The 20,033-nt window shown below is 40.5% G+C and overlaps 1 protein-coding gene across 5 annotated transcripts in view; it reads left to right on the plus strand.

Moving 5' to 3' along the window:
* Window positions 1-20,033, plus strand: part of NPNT (nephronectin) — a 118,135-nt gene that overhangs the window by 90,784 nt on the left and 7,318 nt on the right. For all 5 annotated transcript variants that reach the window (XM_040418251.1, XM_040418254.1, XM_040418253.1 and 2 more), the window contains one exon: window positions 19,814-19,900. In XM_040418251.1, the coding sequence (XP_040274185.1) occupies window positions 19,814-19,900 (87 nt within the window). The remainder of the gene's footprint in view (window positions 1-19,813; window positions 19,901-20,033) is intronic.

Genomic DNA, 20,033 nt, shown 5'->3' on the forward strand with positions numbered 1-20,033 from the left:
AGTAATTTTAATGGATTAGTGCTGGAACATTGCAACTTTTTTATATTAATTTCTCAAATTTTGAACTGACCACCCTCCCTTGATACAATTGATTCAGTTCTTCAAATCTCCCCTTATTCTTTGGAATTACCCCCTAAAATAATACCTATGTATCTCCTTTATCTCTGTATATAAGATATTTTTTATCACCAAATACTGGTAGGTCATATATTTGTCTTTTTTTATAAACCCAAAATGTATGAGCTATGAGCTTCTGCGTACTTTTCTCCACATTACAATACAGTATTTCAGATTTTTCAACATTAACTGGTAATCTTGGTAATATCCCAAAATATTCTAAAATCTTAAAGTGTAACTGCCATTAAATGTTTTTATTCCCTAATGGTATAGTACACCCTGCTGTATAAGTGCTTTTGTGATTTAAAATTTGATCATTTTCAGTTTTACCTGCTAATAACTCCCACAAATTCATGCTACTTTCCTATTCAGCAGCTCTCATCTCACAGCATTGCCATGTGCAGTCCATCTTCTCAGTATTATAACAAGAGACTGATGAGGTCTGGGAGGAGGAGCTCAGCCCTGACAGGCTGGAGCTGGGCTGAGGCAGAAAGTGGAGGGGGGAGGGCTGCTTTAGATGGTGATATCTTCTCAATGGTAGCAGCTAGAAATATGCCCCTGGTCTTGTCTTAAAGCTGACAGTCCAGGCTTTCATACAAGACCAGGATGATCTAGTCCAAGCAACAGAGGAGAAATCACTGTTAGAAATAGAGTCGGGAATAATCGCAGGTAAAATCTGCTTTTACTTTTAGCTTCATTCACAGCATCCTGATTTCTATCATTGATATCTTCCCCTGTACTGAACAGAGTTATGTCATTCTGGTATTGTCTGAAAGCTTGGAATGTCAGTCATATTTATAGCTGGTACCAAACCAGAGATATAAGCAGCTAAAGCATCCTCCCCCCCCCCCCCCCCCTGTCAGTCTGGAAGAGAATTAGGGACAGCTGGCTATTAAGAGGTTACAAGAAATGCTTACTGATTTAATGTAATTGCAGGGCTTGTATCTGGTTAGCTGTATGTGAGGATAGACACTGCTCTGGGTACTGTGGGAAGTTATCTGCGTTCTGATTGGTCCTGCTAGTTCATGTGAGGAGAGCAAGGGCTTATGGGAAGTGAGGGAAATACAGGATGGCCTCAAGGAAGGGCAAAGATCATCATAGGAAGAGCAGCAGAGGCCATCTTAGGAAGTTGCTGAAATAAAGGCACATAGAAATATGGTTGCTAAGGGCTGAATACAGACATCAAAAAAGGTAAAATTAGCTAAAAAAAAAAAGGTTCATGAATATCTTCCCTTCAGCATCACATATGTTAAGAATTTCATTTTTGGTAGTGAAATGGCAGTTACACTTTAAATAGATTAGGTAGTAAAGTAAAAAGTGAGGACAATGTAAAAAATTATAAACCGCAAACAATCTTAACTTCGACTCCCTCTCCCTAACACTAACACCTGAGATATCCATACACAACACAATCCTTTTAACCACTGGTTCCATTGCCAAACCAAAAATAGCCAGTGAGACGGGACACCCCTTTCTTCGTCCTCTTTTAACCATAATTTTCTCTTTCTTATTAGTACGTAAATTTAGCTTAGCTGTTGGGTTAGAATATAAAGCTTTTAAAGCATTAAAAAAAAAAATTCACTGCTACCTTACCTAAAACACAAAATAAAATGGGCCAGCTAATAGAATGAACCACAGACATTGAATCAATAGCCTTTCTAACGTTATCTGGGACTTGTATCAATGGAACAAATCCAACTTGTTCACATCCAGTTAAAGATCGCATAATCCCATTTAATGTTTCTGATAAAATTAATGTAAATAACTTCAGATCTACTGTATTTTTTCGCCCTATGAGAAACACCGGCCCATAAGAAGGTTTCAGAGGAGGACAATAAGAAATAAATATTTTTCATTAGACCTCAAATCAGACCACCAATCAGACCCCCAATGTTAAAGGGAATCTGTCACCTATTTTGACCATATAAAACCATTAACATAGCAATGTGCAATAAAGTACCTTCTTACCTACATGTGTTTTCTTTCTTTTATTCAGCTTTTCATTCTTATTAAAAAGCGATTTTTCTGATATGCAAAGGAGGTCTCAAGGTGCCCAGAGGGGCGTTATTACTCTGCTCTAGTGCCCAGTAACGCCTCCCTGCAGTGCCCAGCCCGCCTTTCTTCAAAGCCCAGCACGCCTCCTCATAAATAAATGTCCTCCCACATACTTGCCAAACGGCGCCGCCCCCTCCTTACTACGTCATTTCATTTATTCACTGATTCGTCTGTGCTCCCTCCTCTCTTTGCCTACGGCGCCGCCCCCTCCCCACTACGTCATTTAATTTATTCACTGCACGCACCGGCCCTTGCTTCCTCCTCTCTTGTCCTCCGAAATCCCGTGCAGGCGCAGTATCGCTGAGTGCCTGCGCCTGCACGATACTCCTGCTCCAGAGGGCAACAGCCTCACTAGTGTCACTGGGCATGCGCCGAGCCCAGTGATGTAATCAGAGCGCTGTTGCCTCTGAGAGATTCTAGAGGAGGAAGCAAGGACCGATGCGTGCAGTGAATAAATTAAATGACGCAGTGGGGAGGGGGCGGCGCCGTAGGCAAAGAGAGGAGGGAGCACAGACGAATCAGTGAATAAATTAAATCCCATAGTGGAGGGGGTGGCGCCGTTCGGCCAGTATGTGGGAGGACATTTATTTATGAGGAGGCGTGCTGGGCTTTGAAGAAAGGCAGGCTGGGCACTGCAGGGGGGCGTTACTGGGCACTAGAGCAGAGTAATAACGCCCCTCTGGGCACCTTGAGACCTCATTTGCATATCAGAAAAATCGCTTTTTAATAAGAATGAAAAGTTGAATAAAAGAAAGAAGACACATGTAGGTAAGAAGGTACTTTATTGCACATTGCTATGTTAACGGTTTTATATGGTCAAAATAGGTGACAGATTCCCTTTAACCACCTCAGGACCGCCGTACGCAGGATTGCGTCTTTGCGGCGGTCCTGTTGTTCTGGGTGGACGCGCCGGTGCGTCCTCTCGCGAGACGCGAGATTTCCTGTGAACGCGCGCACACAGGCGCGCGCGTTCACAGGATCGGAAGGTAAGCGAGTGGATCTCCAGCCTGCCAGCGGCGATCGTTCGCTGGCAGGCTGGAGATGTGATTTTTTTAACCCCTAACAGGTATATTAGACGCTGTTTTGATAACAGCGTCTAATATACCTGCTACCTGGTCCTCTGGTGGTCCCCTTTGTTTGGATCGACCACCAGAGGACACAGGCAGCTCAGTAATATGTTGCACCAAGCACCACTACACTACACCCCCCCCCCCCCGTCACTTATTAACCCCTTATTAGCCCTTGATCACCCCTGATCACCCCATATAGACTCCCTGATCACCCCCCTGTCATTGATTACCCCCCTGTCATTGATCAACCCCCTGTAAAGCTCCATTCAGATGTCCGCATGATTTTTACGGATCCACTGATAGACTGATCGGATCCGTAAAAATCATACGGACGTCTGAATGCAGCCTTACAGGGGAGTGATAAATGACGGAGGTGATCACCCCATATAGACTCCCTGATCACCCCCCTGTCATTGATCACCCCCCTGTAAAGCTCCATTCAGATGTCCGCATGATTTTTACGGATCCACTGATAGACTGATCGGATCCGTAAAAATCATACGGACGTCTGAATGCAGCCTTACAGGGGAGTGATCAATGACTGTGGTGATCACCCCATATAGACTCCCTGATCACCCCCCTGTCATTGATTACCCCTCTGTCATTGATCACCCCCCTGTAAAGCTCCATTCAGATGTCCGCATGATTTTTACGGATCCACTGATAGACTGATCGGATCCGTAAAAATCATACAGACGTCTGAATGGAGCCTTACAGGGGAGTGATCAATGACTGTGGTGATCACCCCATATAGACTCCCTGATCACCCCCCTGTCATTGATTACCCCCCTGTCATTGATCACCCCCCTGTAAAGCTCCATTCAGATGTCCGCATGATTTTTACGGATCCACTGATAGACTGATCGGATCCGTAAAAATCATACGGACGTCTGAATGCAGCCTTACAGGGGAGTGATCAATGACTGTGGTGATCACCCCATATAGACTCCCTGATCACCCCCCTGTCATTGATTACCCCTCTGTCATTGATCACCCCCCTGTAAAGCTCCATTCAGATGTCCGCATGATTTTTACGGATCCACTGATAGACTGATCGGATCCGTAAAAATCATACGGACGTCTGAATGCAGCCTTACAGGGGAGTGATCAATGACTGTGGTGATCACCCCATATAGACTCCCTGATCACCCCCCTGTCATTGATTACCCCTCTGTCATTGATCACCCCCCTGTAAAGCTCCATTCAGATGTCCGCATGATTTTTACGGATCCACTGATAGACTGATCGGATCCGTAAAAATCATACGGACGTCTGAATGCAGCCTTACAGGGGGGTGATCAATGACAGTTGGGTGATCACCCCATATAGACTCCCTGATCACCCCCCTGTCATTGATCACCCCCCCTGTCATTGATCACCCCCCTGTCATTGATCCCCCCCCCCCTCTGTAAGGCTGCATTCAGTCTTTTTTTTGGCCCAAGTTAGCGGAATTTTTTTTTTTTTCTTACAAAGTCACATATTCCACTAACTTGTGACAAAAAATAAAATCTCACATGAACTCACCATACCCCTCACGGAATCCAAATGCGTAAAATTTTTTAGACATTTATATTCCAGACTTCTTCTCACGCTTTAGGGCCCCTAGAATGCCAGGGCAGTATAAATACCCCACATGTGACCCCATTTCGGAAAGAAGACACCCCCAGGTATTCCGTGAGGGGCATATTGAGTCCATGAAAGATTGAAATTTTTGTCCCAAGTTAGCGGAACGGGAGACTATGTGAGAAAAAAATAAAAAATATCAATTTCCGCTAACTTGTGCCAAAAAAAAAAAATTTCTATGAACTCGCCATGCCCCTCATTGAATACCTTGGGGTGTCTTCTTTCCAAAATGGGGTCACATGTGGGGTATTTATACTGCCCTGGCATTCTAGGGGCCCCAAAGCGTGAGAAGAAGTCTGGTATCCAAATGTCTAAAAATGCCCTCCTAAAAGGAATTTGGGCCCCTTTGCGCATCTAGGCTGCAAAAAAGTGTCACACATCTGGTATCGCCGTACTCAGGAGAAGTTGGGGAATGTGTTTTGGGGTGTCATTTTACATATACCCATGCTGGGTGAGATAAATATCTTGGTCAAATGCCAACTTTGTATAAAAAAATGGAAAAAGTTGTCTTTTGCCAAGATATTTCTCTCACCCAGCATGGGTATATGTAAAAAGACACCCCAAAACACATTCCCCAACGTCTCCTGAATACGGCGATACCAGATGTGTGACACTTTTTTGCAGCCTAGGTGGGCAAAGGGGCCCACATTCCAAAGAGCACCTTTAGGATTTCACAGGTCATTTACCTACTTACCACACATTAGGGCCCCTGGAAAATGCCAGGGCAGTATAACTACCCCACAAGTGACCCCATTTTGGAAAGAAGACACCCCAAGGTATTCCGTGAGGGGCATGGCGAGTTCCTAGAATTTTTTATTTTTTGTCACAAGTTAGTGGAAAATGATGATTTTTTTTTTTTTCATACAAAGTCTCATATTCCACTAACTTGTGACAAAAAATAAAAACTTCCATGAACTCACTATGCCCATCAGCGAATACCTTGGGGTCTCTTCTTTCCAAAATGGGGTCACTTGTGGGGTAGTTATACTGCCCTGGCATTCTAGGGGCCCAAATGTGTGGTAAGGAGTTTGAAATCAAATTCTGTAAAAAATGACGAGTGAAATCCGAAAGGTGCTCTTTGGAATATGGGCCCCTTTGCCCACCTAGGCTGCAAAAAAGTGTCACACATCTGGTATCTCCGTACTCAGGAGAAGGTGGAGAATGTGTTTTGGGGTGTCATTTTACATATACCCATGCTGGGTGAGAGAAATATCTTGGCAAAAGACAACTTTTCCCATTTTTTTATACAAAGTTGGCATTTGACCAAGATATTTATCTCACCCAGCATGGGTATATGTAAAAAGACACCCCAAAACACATTCCCCAACGTCTCCTGAATACGGCGATACCAGATGTGTGACACTTTTTTGCAGCCTAGGTGGGCAAAGGGGCCCACATTCCAAAGAGCACCTTTCGGATTTCACTGGTCATTTACCTACTTACCACACATTAGGGCCCCTGGAAAATGCCAGGGCAGTATAACTACCCCACAAGTGACCCCATTTTGGAAAGAAGACACCCCAAGGTATTCCGTGAGGGGCATGGCGAGTTCCTAGAATTTTTTATTTTTTGTCACAAGTTAGTGGAAAATGATGATTTTTTTTTTTTTTTTTTTTTTCATACAAAGTCTCATATTCCACTAACTTGTGACAAAAAATAAAAACTTCCATGAACTCACTATGCCCATCAGCGAATACCCTGGGGTCTCTTCTTTCCAAAATGGGGTCACTTGTGGGGTAGTTATACTGCCCTGGCATTCTAGGGGCCCAAATGTGTGGTAAGGAGTTTGAAATCAAATTCTGTAAAAAATGACGAGTGAAATTCGAAAGGTGCTCTTTGGAATGTGGGCCCCTTTGCCCATCTAGGCTGCAAAAAAGTGTCACACATCTGGTATCTCCGTACTCAGGAGAAGGTGGGGAATGTGTTTTGGGGTGTCTTTTTACATATACCCATGCTGGGTGAGAGAAATATCTTGGCAAAAGACAACTTTTCCCATTTTTTTATACAAAGTTGGCATTTGACCAAGATATTTATCTCACCCAGCATGGGTATATGTAAAAAGACACCCCAAAACACATTCCCCAACTTCTACTGAATACGGAGATACCAGATGTGTGACACTTTTTTGCAGCCTAGGTGGGCAAAGGGGCCCACATTCCAAAGAGCACCTTTCGGATTTCACTCGTCATTTTTTACAGAATTTGATTTCAAACTCCTTACCACACATTTGGGCCCCTAGAATGCCAGGGCAGTATAACTACCCCACAAGTGACCCCATTTTGGAAAGAAGAGACCCCAAGGTATTTCGTGATGGGCATAGTGAGTTCATGGAAGTTTTTATTTTTTGTCACAAGTTAGTGGAATATGAGACTTTGTAAGAAAAAAAAAAAAAAAGAAAAAAATCATCATTTTCCGCTAACTTGTGACAAAAAATAAAAAGTTCTATGAACTCACTATGCCCATCAGCGAATACCTTAGGGTGTGTATTTTCCGAAATGGGGTCATTTGTGGGGTGTTTGTACTGTCTGGCCATTGTAGAACCTCAGGAAACATGACAGGTGCTCAGAAAGTCAGAGCTGCTTCAAAAAGCGGAAATTCACATTTTTGTACCATAGTTTGTAAACGCTATAACTTTTACCCAAACCATTTTTTTTTTACCCAAACATTTTTTTTTAATCAAAGACATGTAGAACAATAAATTTAGAGCAAAATTTATATATGGATGTCGTTTTTTTTGCAAAATTTTACAACTGAAAGTGAAAAATGTCATTTTTTTGCAAAAAAATCGTTAAATTTCGATTAATAACAAAAAAAGTAAAAATGTCAGCAGCAATGAAATACCACCAAATGAAAGCTCTATTAGTGAGAAGAAAAGGAGGTAAAATTCATTTGGGTGGTAAGTTGCATGACCGAGCAATAAACGGTGAAAGTAGGGTAGGTCAGAAGTGTAAAAAGTGGCCTGGTCTTTCAGGGTGTTTAAGCACTGGGGGCTGAGGTGGTTAAACAGACCTCAGCTCACAGCCCCAATCAGACCCCCAATGTTAGTAAGACCCTCAATCAGACCTCAGATCAGACCCCCACTGTTAATAGGACCAGACCTCAGATGAGACCCCATGCCTCATATCAGCCCCCCATGCCTCATATCAGCCCCCCATGCCTCAGATCAGCCCCTATGCCTCAGATCAGCCCCCCATGCCTCAGATCAGCCCCCATGCCTCATATCAGCCCCCCATGCCTTATATCAATCCGCCCCATGCTATTTATCAGCTCCCATGCCATTTATCAGCCCCCATGCCTTATATCAATCAGCCCCCATGCCATTTATCAGCCCCCATGCCACAGAACAAATAAAATAAAACACTTACCCCATCTGCTCCAGACGCCAACTGCAGAGAACCAGGAAGCAGAGTACAGAGCCTTCACCACTTCCCAGTCCTCCGGTACTAATGAGCACTTTCATAATGGAAGCGCTCATTAGTATTTGCCCCATAAGACGCAGTGACATTTTCCTCCACTTTGGGGGGAAAAAAGTGTGTCTTATAGGGCAGAAAATACTGTCTATTCAGTAAATAAATTGGCTTAAAGTTCTTAACATTAGTACGATCGTTTGCCTATTTTGGGATAAATTTAATCATAGCCTATACAATTCTTTAGTTATCTCCCCACCCCTCATGAAAATGTTTTAAAGAATAATCAAATATGGTAATAATAATTTCTTAAATTTCTTAAAATAACCAGCCGAAAACCCATCCTGGCTTGGAGCCTTACCTAATTTTTATTTCTTAATATGATGCAAGACTTCTTCCTCTGTGAGCTCCTTATTCAACCTTTCCAATTTCTCCTTTTCAATCCTAGGCAGGGGTAATCCATACAGAAACCCCTTCACTCTATTAAGCCTTACCTCTCCCAGATCACTGTAAAGCTTTTAATAATATCTATGAAACTCCCTATATGTTATATCTGGATTTGACGCACATGCCCCTGAGGAATCTCTAATTTTAAATGTCACATTATTATTTTTCTTAATAATCTCGCCAAAGGCCTATCTATTTGCATATTTACTTCATATTTATGATACCTCACTTTCATCCACCTAATTGTTTTTTCCACTTTTTCAGAAACTGTTATAATTAATTGAGACTTTATATCCATAATTTGTTTCCATGGGAAATGTGAAGAGGACCTTGATTCTCTCTAACCATTTTTTCCAATCTGGCCTCTAAACCACTTCTTACTCCTTTTCTCTCTCTCCCTTTTCCTTCTTGCAGCTAGTTTCAAAACAGTCCCCCTAATAAAGGTCTTGTGTGTTAACCAAATTGTTACTAAATCTTCTTCATTTGTCATATCCAATTCAAAAAATAATTTAAAGAGTCACAGTACTTTCACACAATTACATTTCATAGACAATGGTGTAACTAGCACATTTGTCAATCACTTCATTTAAAAATGTGACTGCATCCACCTGAGAAAAAGCTGTAAAGTCATGGCCACTAGGGTCTCATTTCCACCTAATCTGCAGGCCACTGCCTGTTGTCAAGAAAAATGTAGTTGTGTCAGAGCTTCCTAAGATACTGAGCCTGATAAAAGAACTGCTTCAATGCAGCTTTTGAAGATTATCGGAACATTCTGTGTGTCTGTAAGTGTGATTTTCCCCTCCTTATCTGTCCTGTGAGCTCCAGAGTTCAAAACAAACATAGTGGGAAGTAACAGAAAGGATGTCACAGCAGTACAGTACTGGCAGATTCCACAGAAGGGAGACGTCCCCTGTTTGTGAGAGAAATGCATCTACCTATGCCTTTTGAAACAGGGAATAATTAGGCTGAGGAAGACATTAGGGAAGCCCAAAAAAATATCTGTTCCGGAACAGTTATTATTGTACAAAGAAGCACAGCCATTATGCAAACTTTTCTGAAAACTCAGGTATGCTTTAATATCTTCCTTTTATTGCTTCATAATCACTCAATCAATTATCAAAGTCTAATTTAATCTCCAGTATTTTATCCCTCTTCCTACTGGATTCAGATTCAAAGCAACTAGGACTATTATACATCATGGTCTAACCAGGCATACAGCAAGTGGCTAGAATATACTAACTGTTAATAGCAGAAGGAGTCTAATAAATCATATAAATTCTAGAATAACTTCTATCCATGGGAGAAAATTACATATACCCACTATAAATCCCATTACATTCCCTCCATGAATCTACTAATCTAACCTCATTTAAAAGATCACCTAAACTCCTCTCTCTGCTTCTGTGACACAATTTACCATTCCCCAAATTACACCTGTCCATCCCTGAATAAAATGTATAATTAAAATCCTCTGCCTGGATTATTTTATTAAAGCTTAACATGCTCAACGGTCTACATACCAATCTGAATGTACCAAACGCCTCCTCAGGAGGTGCATACAAATTCACCATGCAGATGCTGAACCCAAACAAATCAATCAAAACAGTGATATATCTCCTCTGTCCATCCCTAAATGAATCCACAATCTGCCCAGGGAACTCATTCTTAAACACTATCACCTAACCCCTATGTTTCCTGGAGGCTGAGATACAAACGCAATGATTATACATACTGTTCATGAATTTGGGAGATGACTCTTTTGAAAACATTGTTTCCTATAGAAACAATAAATCTAAGTGAATATTTCTTGTAATATTCCAATGCTGATTTCCTTTTTTTAGGCAAGTTGAAACCTCTGACATTATAGGACAACGGTTTACACATAATAGTATACGGTAATTAATAACAGCTGAATAGAAGATTGAGCGAACGAGAGATAGAGGAAGAAAGAGGAGAAAATAATAAATACCTTTAATTTAAAACAGAGTTAAATGCAATACGATAGGGCAAATGTTTAGAGCATCAGAAAAAGCCAATTTTAAATAGAACATTAATAGACACTTCACTGGTGGTTTGCCAGTTTCACTTGGAACATACCAGAAATGCCATTCTCATTCAGCCTTGAGCTAGATTGCTTCACAGGCCATTCAGCCTCCTTTTATTAATTATTATTGCAGGCTACAGTAGTAGGGAACTTATTGAATTGCGTAACATTGCAGAGTAAACCTTACTAGACTGTGACCAAAGGTGGCTTGAGGAAAATGTATAACCTGAATAACAATGAACAGTGGTTGAATTCTTGACTATACAATGTAAATGCATTCGATTTTTGCGGGAATCTTACTCTTCCACCTTGAGGTGAAAGTTAGTTTTTTCAAAGTAAAAGTTACTTATGTTTTGTAGGAAGGTAAAAGTTTATTTCTGTCTTTCTTTTCCTGACCCTCAAAGTCAGCAAATCCTTCCGTGGGTTCACTTCAGTGATTTACAGCCTCTGAACAGGTTTGGTGCGGGTTTTGGAATGCAGCCTTGTTTTTCTAATCATGGACAACCCTTTTAATGTTGAGGTTCACTCCAGAAATGAACAGTTCTTGTGTTTTTGTTCCTAGTTTTAGGGGAGATGTTCTAATAAGATTTAGGTGACTGACTTTGTTGTAGCTGATATTTGCTTTTAAAGGCATTCAAATATTTTTGGTTTTACTTTGCCTCAAATGTTTGCCTTTCAGGTCAGGAAATGAGTTGACTTCAATCTCAATCTCTTAGCTTTTGAATGGACTCCAAAAATCCAAAACAAAATACCAAACTATTGAAGGGTAATGTCTAGAAGAAGAGCAGGAGGGTGTTGATAAGGGCATCTGCTGCTGGCTATGGGGGCTTAAGTCAAGCATGGATTCTGTGTTAAATAGAAAGCGATGTGATAAACAATGTGAAGCTAGCAATATGAACTATATTATAACAAATTTAGCTTTCTGTAAATGTCAAGTGGTCTATGGGAATTTACTCTGCTATTGTATTTTATTTCGTTTCTATAAAACCAACTTACAGGCAGTCCAAATATATGATATTAATAATTTTTCCTAGTTTTGGAACCTGGAAGAATCTGCTTAACCTTAAATAGTTACCAGATGCCTGAACTAAACAATTACTGCAAGAAAGCATGCCCTCTATGCTAATTGGGCATCTAGTAGGTCGATTGGCATCCATGACTCTGTAGTGTCCAGGAGCAGTGCATCTTCATGTAGCAATTTAGCAGAATTTGGCAGTACCCTTATAGAAACTACAGGGATTCAAGTAATTTGTCTTAGTTATGGCGTGAAAGAATTACTGACTGGTGTACCTAGGATTAATTACCTGCTAGCATAATCTTTGCTTACTGATTTTTACTGCAATTTTTTAAGCCAAAAACTAGTTTCCTTCAGTATCAGCATTATTTAAAAATAACAGCTAATACCGGTATTACTTTCTGGAGGTCGATCTTCTTCCAAAATGACTTGTACTTTGCTCGGATACTTTAGAATTTCTTGTTTATAATCCAAGTCTAAATCCAAAATGAGAATTTCTTGAGAATACACATTGCTATAAAAATTTGGGAACTTGCCTGCATGTGGTTAGCTATCTGCTGCCAGTGACTTGTCAGATACTTTCCGTCACAGCATGACTTACCAGTATATTTATATATTTCCCTCTATCTATCACTGCTTGTTGACTGCATTCACCATACAAGATGCTGTTATGCTGCAGGGGTAATTTGTAGAACTTTATAAATTTGGCGCATCTTTAAATTAAATTTTACACTGTCGAAAGTAGTGAATTTGCCCCAAAGTGTGGTATTGCAATTGCACAATATTAATTTTACTCACCTATATAACGTTGACAGTTTCTGCAATGAAGCTCACTATCAATTCCGTATCAGTATGTCTTTGGAGTGTGTGAGGAACTCAGAGTACCCGGAGGAAACCCACGCAAACATGGGGAGAACATAGAAACTCCATACAGATGTTGTCCTTGGCTGGATTCAAAACTAGGACCCAAGCACAGCAAGGCACCAGTGCTAACCACTGAGCCACGGTGCTGCCCTAGCAAAACATCTTATCTGTTGGCAAAGGCAATCTTTACACCTATAAATATCTATACATTTGGCAGAAAGCAGAGTTAAAGGGGTATTCCCAATTTACACATTTGTGGCATAGTCATAGGTATGCCATAAATGTCTGATAGAGAAAGGTCTCATACGTATCCAGAACATTGTCCATTGGACCCTCTTCCACCTGGTGAGCCAGCTACTGGCACATTTGGGCAGAGAATGGGGAGTAACAGTTGTTTGGCTGGCTCCCATAGAAGTGAATAGATGGACGTGTGAATACGGCCACCACTCCATTCTCCGCCTTGAGGCATCTCACCAGGTGACACACTTTTTTCCCTCCAAAGTAGGGGGGAAATGTCAGTGTGTCTTATGGGCGAATACTAACCATTATAGAAGCACTCATTAGTACAGGAGGACCGGGAAGCGGTTAATGCAGCACTCCCCGGACTCTGTACTCACCACTTCCTGGTCCTCGGCCGCTCATTGTGCTGTGACTGCGCACAGCGTTAGGACATTGGGTCACAGCACAGCCCGTGGCAGGCTGAACTAGAAGAATGTGGATGTGAGGAGCTGTGGTGTCTGGAGCAGGAGAGGTAATTTAATTGGCAATAGTTTTTTAATGTTTTCTCTGAGACTGGGGGTCTGATCTGAGGTCTGCTTGGGGGTCATTCACATTGGGCTCTGATCTAAGGTCTGCTTGTGGTCTCATTCACATTGGGCTCTGATCTGAGGTCTGCTTAGGGGGGTCATTCACATTGGGGTTCTGATCTGTGGTCTGCTTGGGGGTCATATTCACATTGGGGCTGTGATCTGAGGTCTGATTGGGGTTCTTATGAACTTTGAAGGTCTGAGCTGAGGTCTGACTATCATTAGGGGTCTGATTGAGGCTCTGACGTGAGGTCTGATTAACATTGGGGGTCTGATTGGGGCTCTAAGCTGATGTCTGATTAACATTGGGGGTCTAATTGGGGCTCTGAGCTGAGGTCTGCTGAAAAATATTTTTTTCTTATTTCCCTCCTCTAAATCCTAGGTGCGTCTTATAGGGTGAAAAATAAGGGTAGCTTGTTTTATTTACACAATAGTCATAGAGGGGTAAGGGGTGTACCTATACTCATAATGGTATGGCGTATGCTACTGAGCTAGAAACTGGATTTAGGGGTCTCATGATTAATAAAAATGTCGTAAGTGACTTGTAGGACGTAGAACATCTCCAGTGACTCCTTGCTGGAAACCTGCTATTCTCCAACTCAGTGCAGTTCTACTGACCATGATTCCTAGTTTTCTGCATTGATGCGCATAGTTAATAGCTGATAGAGTCTTACTGGCCAATACAATTGAACATATTCTGGTGAATTGTCATATATTACAAATGTATACTATAAAAGCACTAGTTGTGCAGTAAATTTCAATGTGCTGCAGTCCTGTGAGCATTCAAGGGCATGGTTATCAACAACTTTGTGTTTTTCTGTTATAGGTTCAAGGCTGATCTAAATCAATGTGTTTGGTATTTGGACAGCAGATGGGAACATTGATTCCTTGTCAGTGAGAGTAATATTTCATGTTGGTAAAATGAGCAATTTGTTGTACCCACATTTCTTCTAGCGGCATGAAGGATGTTTTTCTGAGATCTGCATTTTTAGCCCTTTTTGTATCCACGTCCTTATTTCTTAGGAATTATCTCCAAGGATTAAAGGAAATAAACATTCTGTCTTTAAAATTACAATTTACTATATAGGTGATTACATGTGCAGTTTTCTCATTACATGTGCCAGCCAAAACTTCTTACATAGATCTTTATAGAAATACGATCATAAGAGGGTGAAAAATGTTGATTGCTAGGTAATTTCAAACTTGCTATGTATTTGTGTACTCAGCATCAATTATGCAATCTTTTTTCTTGAGATTGGCAATGTATAGTGTCATGTACAGTACATACTCACGTGACCTTGGAGGGACTGCAAGACATTGATCTATCTCTTCTCTGTTTTGCACTTACCTTCCAGTCAGGCTGCAAATTACGCATAAATCTTACTCCAAGCACAGTCCATGCACCCCAAATACTTGTTATCACCACCCAATACTATGGCCAACGAGATCCGTTCACCCAGGTACACTAGGACACACACTGCTTTCAGACATCAAACACTTTTTGAAAAGTTGTGAGTTATTGGAGCTGCGAGGACTGAAAATTAAAGGGGTTGTCTCACTTCAGCAAATGGCATTAATCATGTACAGAAAGTTAATACAAGCCACTTACTAATGTATTGTGATTGTCCATATTGCCTCCTTTGTTGTTGGGATTCATTTTTCAATCACATTATACACTGCTCATATCCATGGTTACAACCACCCTGCAATCCAGCAGCGGTGGACGTGGTCGTTGATGTGCATTGCAGGGTGGTCATAACCATGGAAACGGGCAGTGTATAATATAATGGAAAAAAGGATGAAGCCAGCAAAGGAGGCTATATGGATAATGACAATGCATTAGTAAGTGCCTTGTATTAACTTTTTCTGCTGAAGTAACACAACCCCTTTAAAGTTGGTAAGCTTTAAAACTAAAAGGTACAATGCTTACCAAAATATCTAAAAGGAGACAAAATAAAAAGACATACAAAAGGCAAAACAGTTCTAACATAAAAGGGAGAAAATAACAGGATACTATTGCTGTGAGGGTAGGCAGACAAAATAATTCATACTTCAGTCTTAAGTGAGCCTCAGAAACTTTGAACCGCAATTTTGGTTTTGAGCATGTTTTATACCTTCATCATGTGGTTTAGGTTTGAGAACCAATTAAATATTAAATAGCTGGTTGTCCTATAACTATATTCCACCACTGTTTAATAGGTTTTGTTTTTAAAGAGTTCCCTTCATTTTCTGGATCTGTACGATTGCAGAGAATGTTTTCATATTGAACAAATTATGCATTTTCCATACGAGATAAATACATTTTAATAGTTTGGGCATTTGCGGACATGTTGATGCATGTGATGTTTATTTTTTTGGGATGGTTTATAGTCAGCCTAGGTGACTATAACATGCAATCATCAGATTGCAATTTGTAATCTTCAATGGATTTTTTTTTATCCATTACAGAATTCAGTATATTCCAATGCAGTGCTGCCACCTGCAGGCCAGCATTGGAATATGCCAGTAATAGGCCTGGAAGCCTTGTACAGGCTTAAGCCTAATATTACTACAACTGTCACGCTCGTGTGTGGGAGGAAAACACCACACCGGGCATAGGAGGGAAAGGGGATACCGGAATAAGGCCTGGAAACTAGGGAAGGAAGATGGACACCTCCTAGAGAAAACCCTAACTCCAGTCCTGACAGACTACCAGTATGAACAGGCCCAGAGGTAGGCTGGTTCATACACCAGATACCTAGAATCCTATCTCACCCTATAGGACCCTGGAACTAATGTCAGGACAGAACAGGGAAGGATGAACAGGAGTGTCCCTCAGGCCTAATGACAAATAACAGGGAAAGGCAACACACACATATATAAAAACAAATACAAAAGGGAACGAAAACACTTATCTTCAGTGAAGCTTAGGTAGCACCAGGAACTCAGCCGAGAACCAAACAGCCATATCCAAATGGTCAGGGTATGACACCCCGCACCACCACTGATCAGCTGTTCCCTGCAGCCCCCGGCGCTAAAAACTAGCACTTGAATGAAACAGGAAGCACAACTCTGTGTAGTGGTCGTTCTCGGTACTGCAGCTTAGCTCTCACTTTAGTGAATGGGGGAATGGCTGATGGGGTGGGGTTACGGGTGCCAGAAAATCTAGATGAAGGCATGTCTTCATCCCATATGCCTTCATTCAGATTCGGCTTGACAAAGCTCTTACACTATAGACCAAAAGAAACATTGCACAATTAAATCTGGAGTTTCCCTTTAGGTCTTGATGCTGAATTGGAATGGACATTTATTTTCTTTTACATAGTGTAGATCATCTGCTTTGATTTCATAAAATAAGATCCCACCTATTGTGCATTTTAAGAAGTGTGCCATGGATTTTCTGCATGATTTATGTACTTAAAAGTCCTTCTGCGAGCACCTTCCTGTCATAAGTGCAGTACCATTTGTTTACTACAAATTGCGTTTCTTCAGTGAGCCAAAATGACTTTTCTGACTCTCAGAAATCTTTTTATTAGATATATGAAAAGAAGAAAATATATTAGATTTCTCTCTAGTGATAATAATTATCACTATTACTGTAGCATGTAACAGGTATGGCTAGAGAAGTGGTCCACGTGTTGTATAGTAAAGATTGGATAGCGAGAGTGTAAAATGGAAACTTTATTAATGTTTGTGTCTGTCGGGGCAAGAGTTTGATGTGACTTACTTAACTCTATAATCTGATAATGAGAAATGGCATCAATAAACGACCTAATTAGGTGCAAAATGGGGATTAGATTGATGAGCAGTCATCTTCGCTTTCCTTTCCTGGAAAAAAAGACCCCCATATGTGACCATCAGAGAGGAAGTATGTTCTCTGATTGATGGAGGAGATGGGGCAGATAACATGCATAGTAGTCCATGTTACCCTCCCCTGGGATAATATACTGTTATACAGGGAGAGAGGATCTCTGTCTCTTCTCTGTCAGCACGTTCCCCAATAGCTCCCCCTCCTCCATTCTGGCTAAGATCACAGCCGGCTCACATCTGTAACTGTTTCAAAGTCTGAAATATTAAGGGATAATCCAGTCCTTCCACCAGCTGCCTAATTTCTGCTGTTAGGTCTTTTTTTTCAAAGTCAGAGCAGAACTCAGGTAAAACAGTTTGGTGGTTAAGCGATTAAGCTCTATACTTTAAGTGCTCGTAGAAGATTACTTTGGAGCAAATTTACTAATGTAAATGCACTTAGACCTTGTCGTAAAATGTGCCGAAATTTGGAGCCTTAAAGTATTACACCTATGTATGAAGCAAACGTGCCAAAACAAAAATTCCACTGCACCTAGCTGATTTGGTTTTATAGCTCGACAAGAGGTGTAGCTTAGTAGAAAGGGGACATGACTTAAGATACAACATTGCAAACCACAAAACTTTGTGTCTGTTACATTTAAAATAACTGATCAAAATTTAGAAACTTCTCATATGTAAATCCTTTATTACTTGTAATTGAACAAAAAATTGCTTCCTGTAACTCAGGACTTTTTTGGTTGTATTGTAGGAATGGTTAAAAGCAATATCTAAACTTGACAACTTTCCACCTGTATTTGCACACACAAGGTGTGAGCTGCTGTAACATTCCTGCATTCATTATGTAACAGGGTACATTCTTTTACGAGGATTAATCACAGCTTTTTTTTGTTGTTGAGAAAACTATGTGATAGGGTTTTTGCAGGCTTATTGTGGGAATCCCTCATGTTCTGGCCCCGAACACCTGTCAGTCTATGCACCTGCAGGTGAGAAGTACTACATAGTGCTCACATTCAGACCTCCCAGATTAAATTGAACACGTCTAGAATGTCTGATTTTAGAATTCTTTCTTAAACATAGTGTCGGTGGAATGAGGAGTCTTCTCATATAGGATTACTGCTATGCATAGTGAAATAAAGAGGTCCAAGATTAAGTAACATGGAACACAATGCAATCAAAATTGTTTAGATAGTTTTGCTTCTTATAGGACTCTATTAACAACCTTGTAAAATGTTCTCACATTCTGTGCTAGAGGAATAATGAGAACATTAGTTCTTTATTTTTTACTTTTGAGATCTAAATTTCTCTCTCCACTAAAGCTGTCATTACCTAATTTTATTTGTTATTTTTTGAAAAGTTGTAAAGTCTGTTATAGGAAATGGCCCTTTAAGGGGAACCTGTCACCGGGATTTTGTGTATAGAACTGAGGACATGGTTTGCTAGATGGCCGCTAGCACATCCCCAATACCCAGTCCCCATAGCTCTGTGTGCTTTTATTGTGTAAAAAAAACCATTTGATACATATGCAAATTAACCTTAGATGAGTCCTGTCCCTGACTCATCTCAGGTTAATTTGCATATGTATCAAATCAGTTTTTTTACACAATAAAAGCACACCGAGCTATGGGGACTTGGTATTGCGGATGTGCTAGCGGCCATCTAGCAACCCATGTACTCAGCTCTATACCCAAAATCCCTTTGACAGGTTCCCTTTAAGAATACTTACTGTCAGTGGCAAATACATGAGGATCATCTCACACAAGCAGTCAAAGTAAAATAAGGGAAGATATAGTCATACAATTAAAAGAACAAAAAACATTGTTTTCCTCCTTTCCGTTGATCCTACTTTGTCAACCTCCTTTTCCCTCTCACTGGCCTGTGTCTGGCTGTAAGATAAATGGCTGGAGCAGCAGCCTCACTACTGTACCCTGTCTGTAGTAGGACAAAAGATGGTGGAGCCCCACGCCTTGGTTAAGCACTGCATAATCTCTCAGTCATTTCCCAGTTGAAAATGGAACAGATCAGCAGGTGGATAATTCTTGTATTCGCTGGGGGATTTCTACTAGTCTGTTTATGTCACAAACATGCAGAAAATGCTAAAGACTTATAAAACCCGAAAAAAACTTTATCCCGTTTACTTGTATCATTCATTTCTAGGTCTCTTTAAGTAAGTTGTATACATTCAGTGTCTATACGGACACTTACAAAGGTCCTCTAACCTCCTTTGGTCCAAGTTGCTCAGATGTTAACTTTCTAGTTAACTTCCCATTACCACAGTGAAGTAATTACTGTAGTTTCCTTAATATTTGGTCAGTAACACAGTTCATGGAATTGATTCAACTGCAAGGTATTTGGGGCCCCTGGAATTTAGTTTGCTCTGGATAGTTTTTTATTTTTCTTTGTTTCTTTCTTTTTTTTTTTTTAGCTAAAAATCAGCACATACATGCAGCTTTATGTATTATTGGTTATCATTAAAGCACTATGCCAATGTACTTCTTTATTTTATTTTTTATTTTGACCCCTGAGTTTATTAGTCCAATCTAGCCCAGAATTATAAGAAAACCTCTTTTTTTATATTACAGTTCCACATCATGAAAATAAGATATTTTTCAACTTTGATGTTGAGAGGGGGCTGAGTGCTGATGAATATGAAGAAAATGATGATCCAGGTAAGAATGTAGAATCAAGTGTAATTTTCATGATATTACTGTATGTGTGAAGTTGGCTTTTCTTTCTTCATTTTTTAATACTGTACAGTATATTTGAAGAATTAATCAAGATAGTGGGTAATACCCATGATAG

The sequence above is a fragment of the Bufo bufo genome, chromosome 2 (assembly GCF_905171765.1).
Source record: "Bufo bufo chromosome 2, aBufBuf1.1, whole genome shotgun sequence".
Lineage (NCBI taxonomy): Eukaryota > Metazoa > Chordata > Amphibia > Anura > Bufonidae > Bufo > Bufo bufo.